This window comes from Ricinus communis, chromosome 8 (genome assembly GCF_019578655.1).
Source record: "Ricinus communis isolate WT05 ecotype wild-type chromosome 8, ASM1957865v1, whole genome shotgun sequence".
Lineage (NCBI taxonomy): Eukaryota > Viridiplantae > Streptophyta > Magnoliopsida > Malpighiales > Euphorbiaceae > Ricinus > Ricinus communis.
In genome coordinates this window covers 25845958-25852505 of record NC_063263.1, presented here as the reverse complement: position 1 = coordinate 25852505, position 6548 = coordinate 25845958, and the positions used below count along the sequence as shown (strand labels likewise).

The window sequence follows — 6548 nt, the reverse complement described above, 5'->3', positions numbered from 1 at the left end:
TAGAAGCTATTTTAGCCAGAGAACAAGATTCCAATTTAGATGTTGGGGTGGTACACAATAATCAATGAAGATTTTCTCCCGGAATACTCGTGGTCTCAATGCCAAGGCTAAAAGGGCAGCGGTTCCCAGTTGGATTATTAATAAGAAAATTGATTGTGTTATGTTACTAGAAACAAAAATTAGTTTTGTAGATGATATTTTTATTCGATCAATCTGGGGTAAAATAGAAGTTGATAGGTACTTGTTGAAGCGCAAAATTCGTCAGGAGGTCTTCTTGTGTCTTAGAAGAAATCGATTTTTTACGAAAACACAAGTTCTTAAGGGAAACAATTGGATCGCAATCAAAGGTCATCCGAATAACTCATCGATGGATTGTGTTTTAGCTGCTATTTACGCCCTGTTATCTGAAGCTGATAGAAATGTATTGTGGTTAAAGTTACTAGAGGCAATTGATATTTTAAAAAATCCGTGGTTCTTGGCTGGTGACTTTAATGGAGTACACTTCTCATGCGAAAGAAGCACAGCTACGGTTTCTTTTTCTGGGGTGCAAAACTTTAACAATTTTATTGCATCTGTTGCTTTTCTTGATATGCCATTAACAGGTAGAAGGTTTACATGGGTAACAGTAAATGTCTTAGTAGAATAGAACGAGTGCTTAATAACCCTGTATAGCTTAATTTATTTCCACCCTTGAAGTTGACTGCTCTAAAGAAAGGCTTATCGGATCGCTGTCCGCTCTTAGTTGAAGTATATGATACTAAGTGGGGTCTAAAAGCATTCAGGTTCATGGATAGTTGGCTGGAACAACCTGGTTTTGATAAAATGATAGACGATTGGTGGTTGGGTTTTCGAAATACAAATGATGGTCCCTCTTCAATTATTAGAATGTTAGATCTTCTGAGAGAAGAGTTAAGAAGGTGGAATAAGAATTCTTTTGGCAATATTAAGCAGACTATTGGGAGGATTGAAGATCAAATTGATGAACTGGATTTGAGCTTTGAAAAGGCTGTTCCGAAACAAGATGTTTTAAGAAATAGAAGACTTCTCTGGATTGATCTATGGCAAAAGTACAAACAAGATGAAATCTATTGGAGACAAATGTCGAGAAGTAAATGGGTCAAAGACGGAGACCAGAACACCATACTTTCCATCTGTCTGCTTCAATTAGGAAGCAAAAGAATACCATCAGCATGTTGAAAATGAATAATATGGAGATTACAGACCCATCTGAAGTAAAATTACCATTAGTTAATTATTTCAAAGATTTGTACTTCGAAGGGGAGTGGCAAAGGCCCTTGCCATCAAGCTTAGAATTCAAAAAACTTTTCTAATTGTCTGCTGAAACACTGGAAAAGCCGTTTATAAAAGCTGAAAACAAGAAAGCCATTTGGACATGTGACGGAAACTAGGTCCTGGCCTTGACGGGTATAATTTCAATTTTTTCAAAAGATTTTGGAATTTGATTGCTGAAGATGTTATAAAATTAGTATCAGAATTTTATAACAAAATTCTTTTACCTAAGACTCTTCTTTTATCGCGCTGATCCCAAAAGTAGAAGGAGCCTCTCATCTAAAAGAATTCAGACCCATAAGTCTGATCACTGGTGTGTACAAAATTGTTGCAAAGATGTTGTCATCGCATCTTAAGAAGTGTATTGGGGATGTAATCGGAAATTCACACTCAGCATTCATTCAGGGGAGGTTTATCTTGGACAGCATATTAATAGCCAATGAGGTCGTAGACTCCTGCAAGAAGCAAAAATTCAAGGGTGCAGTTCTAAAGCTTGATTTTGGAAAAGCTTTTTGATTCAATATCATGGAAATTTCTGTTTTCAGTCATGGAAAGAATGGGATTTGGTTCAAAGTGGGTCTTTTGGATGAATAAATGTCTGACTCAAGCAACAACTTCCATTACCGTGAACGGATCAACAACTTCCATTATGGGAAGTTCCAAGGTAAATTTTGGCTCTCCTTATTTTTCTCTGTTGTGTGGTTTATATGGTTGGAAAGAAACAACATAGTTTCTAATGATCTGGTTTTTGATGCAGAAAACTGTGATATAATATTGATTAGGCTTTCCATTTGGATTAAAGTGATAGCCCCATCTTTTCCTTATTCTGTAAATCATATTCTCTCATCTTCTAATTATGCTAAATATTGGGAGGTTCCAAAATCAGTTAGACCTGATTCCTCTTGGTTACCACCTCCTCTATCTTCTTTCAAATGGAATGTTGACGGGTCTGCTTTGAGTAAGCCAAGGGCTGTTGGCATAGTAGGTGTGCTAAGAAATTCAAATGGAATTTTCCTTGCACTTTTCTCATGTTTTCTTGGAGTTAAAGACTCACATGAGGCTGAACTATTTGCAATCCTTAAGCCTATGGAGTTAACTAGCAGATCTGATTTCTTAATTGATAAATATGTATGAATTGAGTCTGATTCGCACATAGCCCTTAATTGGATTAAGGGAGATGTTAATAGCTTGCTTTGGAGACTTTGAAATCATATGCATCAGATTAAGAAGCTAATGTCCATTTGGCCTCTTATCTCAGTGTCACACATCTTCCAAAAAAAAAAAAAGCAAACTTAGTTGCTGACAGTTTGGCAAAAAAAGGAACTTTAAAGGAAATTGATTGGATTGTTTGGCTATAGTGTCACTCGATAATTTTGTTAAGCTTTATGTGTTTTAATATTGCTTTATAGTTTATTTTGCACTTAAACTTAATCTTCAATTGTTAGTTATGCTGTTATTTTCGTTATCTTCTGCAATGTTAAAGTATTTGGGGTTTTTTCACTTACAATTGGAAGATAGGAATTCTATCTAGGTTTGTATTCGAGAAGCCAATTGGTTTGGGGTAGTTCTCCTCAACTGGAAGTTTTTATTTCCATTTTATATTAATAAAAATATTATTATTATAAAAACAAAATAACCTAGACTTAGTTTTCCAACCCTTCTTGGCTTCGAGACTAGCGCATTTCTAGAGCTAATATATTAATGGAGCCAAGATGGATTTTTTCTTGTACTTCTGCTTAGAAAATATAAGGTGTCAACTCTAATCGAATGAACTAAATACAAGCCAAAGCACGAGATGGTAAGTTATCTCATTTAATGAGATTGTAGTTGCAAATGAGTGTTCCAGATTTATTCTTTGGGCGTTGCTTGGAAATGCCTCACAAGATAGTAAGTCATCTCATTTGGTGGGATTGCAGCCAAAAATTAGTGTTCCAGATTTATTTTCTGATTGAAACTTGGACGACGCCTCACAAATAAAAAGTTAAGCGGGTAACCCACGTCACAGGCGAAATTAATATAAGAATAATAACCGCATAATGTGACGACTATTAGAATTTGAGTCATCATATACAAAAGCATGAACAGCGGCATCCCCGCTTCCCTGATCTTATTCAGCCTGACCTACAAGTTTTCATATTAAATCACTCCCTTATGGTGATTTCATGACTCTCTACGTTGGCAGGATTAATTTGGCTGATAGATTCTGTTAGCACTATAATTTCCATGCTCCTGAAACCTGCCAATAAAGCCAATTCATGCACAGCCTCAGCAACTTTCTCAGTACATTCAATGACCTCCAACAGAAGTGATGCTAAAGCAGCTGTTGGTATTACATACAGGAGATCTGATTCTCCCCACTGCCCTTTCTTGACAATGGATTTGAGGTTTTCAGCTGCAAGTTTTGAGTTTGCGATATGGCAAGCATCCAAATTTGTCCTCGTCATTTCAACTATTGATGATGCTAATTCCTTGAGAGCTTTTCCACATTCGGAGCTGATTTGCCTGCAAGGCTCTTGAATTTTTCTTCGTATATCTGAAGGATTCTGCAATTGCATTAATCATAATAACTTAAGTATGGAATGTATTTGTCTTAAGTTTGGGTTGATTATTGTATGTTTAGGGTCGTGGCCATCAGTATTTATATGATTCAACATATATGAAACAAAAATTATACTTGGATCGCAGAGTTCATAAGCAGGCTGTTAAGATCTTGAATCTTGTAGGCACATTGTCGTGCCAAAGTTCCAATTTTTGCGTACTGTTTCCATGGATGGCCGCATCTGAAACGACCATGCGCTGGTTCCCACCGAGCTAAATTGACCTGGAAGAGATTGACATCTGAGTTGTATGGATTGAACAATATATGGAAGCACAAACACTTAGAACTTTTTAACATATGTATCATGTATACCATGATTTCTTCATTGCATTTAGAGGTTAGAACAGTCTTGTATCCTTGGTGTAATGAATTACCGTCTTTGAGCTTCCCATCTTCATAAACTTTGAAGTATTCACGTCCAAATCCTGTAAGGTGTTCCAAAAGAGTCTATTAGACATACGTGAGCAATTATATTGGATTTTAAACTTGTTTGTGGGTATGAGAATAGATTACGAGATATAGTTATATTTATCTTAGTCATCTTCTTACGGTGGTCTTAAAAGCCATAATTTGAACTCAAGATTTTTTATTTTTAAAATAAATATTTTTTTATTTGAACTACTCCCCACAAGTATTGTAAACTTTATTTTTAAATGATATAAAAGAAAAATAATCTCAAATTTCCAAAGAAAAAAAGGATATTAATTGTCAAAGTAAATATTTAATTTGTTTCCAAAATACTTAAAAAAAGAAAGAAATTCTGATATAGTTAAATGTCTATTAATTGCTGAAATATAACAGGATTATGCTTAATTTATTAAACAGGCGAAAAAGTGCATCTAGGTAGCTACCATAACAAAAAAAAAAATTAATTCATAAGGCAAACTAAAGTTGGGATCACCATTTATGACGCAATTCGCGCATTAACTTGGTGCATGAAAAGTTATAAGCACACCCAGAGAGAAAGGATCTACCTTCCAGAAAGGTCCCAAGTTTATCCAAGTTGCCAGCAACTAGACTGTGAAGATCCTCGCCCATCCAGACTGGACAAATGCAAGTAGTTACAAGAACGACGATGCAGGCACCTATAAGGATTGTCAATATTCTTTCCTTGGCCATTTTTAAAATCTCTTCCTCTCTATAACCCGATATCAATATCAAAGAGAATGTCAAAATGAACACCACAAGTCCATGATCATATCTTGCCTGCGATCCTGGGAAAAATCTTGTGAATGACACTGCTGCAGCTGCACTAAATAGACCTAAACATTAGTAACTCAAATATACTTAATTATCTAATTTCCTAATTAAACTTAGGCCCTTTTGTGGCCAATATGCACTGTATGTGACAAGACATTACTGCCCGACTAGCGATTAAATATTCCCAAGTGCACCTGCTCTCTCCCAACACTATGTAAAGCTGTCCAATAGTCAATTTCCTTACAGGTTTGTTAGAAAAAAAAGAAATCAATTATAATTTAAATAATTTATTTAATAAAAAATATTATAAGAAATACATTGAATAAATTTTATGAATAACTCCATAATAATGAGTAAGTTTTATCAATAACTGTGACAAACTGTCCGTAATAATGAGTAAGTTTTATCAAACAATTCATAATTATGAACTAATGGCTATCAGTTATAGTAAATAGTTAAGCCATGCAGTGACTGTATACGACAGTTTACCTATTATAAAGATGAAAATGGCAATTAGTATGGGCTTCCCGGTTTCTCCAGAAAGAGAAGCTAAGGAATGAGCTCCAAAACCTAGAGCACAGGCTACCAACGTAGCTAAAGTTCTGTTCAAGCCTTTTCCAATAGTTGCTCCTGAAAGAATATTAGAAACATTTGATTTAAATGAAGCTACTGGCAATATATTATTAGATAAACATATCCAAAATGTTTGTCCGTGCTGATCAAGTGAAAAGAAACTGCATAATTTTTGTGCTTACCCACAGAAAATTCAATCATAATGATTACTGTTATAATTGCCCATATAGCATTAGCGCCAAAACTATCATAAACTGGATCCAAATAGTATAATAACAAAACAAGAATAAGAGCCAATCCTGCTTTTAGGGAATGGATGATCCTCCTTGGATCGTCCTTTCCAAGTTTTGCTATTTTTCTCCACAAATCAACCACCTTTGGCCATGATTTTCTTGGGAAACTCATTATCAGGCTTCTAAAACAACCAAAATTCTCAATCCCTCGACTTGGAAATGTTATTTCCATAGCTCCTTTCAGGAAAAAGAAGATTTAAGCTAAAAATTGTAGGAGCAAGAAATTATTAAATGTATGTCAGAAAAGTTTGTGCATTCCTCCATTTATATAGAGCTGTGGGATTTGAAATTATGTTCTTCAGCTTCTTTGGCTGTTGCCGCACACGCGGAAGAAAAGAGCTTATCCAAGTTGGTGATGATGAATCAATGTCAAATCTATACTATAGATATAAAAAGTCAACTTTTATATTGTGTTCGATAAAAATAATTCCATAAAGTTGATCTGGAAATCACACTTTATGTGTTCGGCATATCTCATTAAATGTTTGGAATTAACTATAACTAAATTAAATTTATCAAATTTGAAAGAGCTTTTGAATGAATTCTAAACTTATGAGATTTTTTTTTATGAGGAAAAAATATAATTAATTTAA

At 34.7% G+C, this 6548-nt stretch overlaps 1 protein-coding gene across 1 annotated transcript; it reads right to left on the bottom strand.

The window, feature by feature from the left end:
• Positions 1-3262: 3262 nt before the first annotated feature.
• Positions 3263-6170, bottom strand: LOC8281023 (aluminum-activated malate transporter 2). The gene is made up of 6 exons (XM_002513668.3): positions 5845-6170; positions 5579-5719; positions 4864-5136; positions 4202-4314; positions 3965-4111; positions 3263-3833 (listed from the first exon to the last, which is right to left on the bottom strand). Exons 1-6 carry the CDS (start codon positions 6125-6127, stop codon positions 3432-3434), a joined length of 1359 nt encoding a protein of 452 aa, XP_002513714.3. The 5' UTR covers positions 6128-6170; the 3' UTR covers positions 3263-3431.
• Positions 6171-6548: the final 378 nt, after the last annotated feature.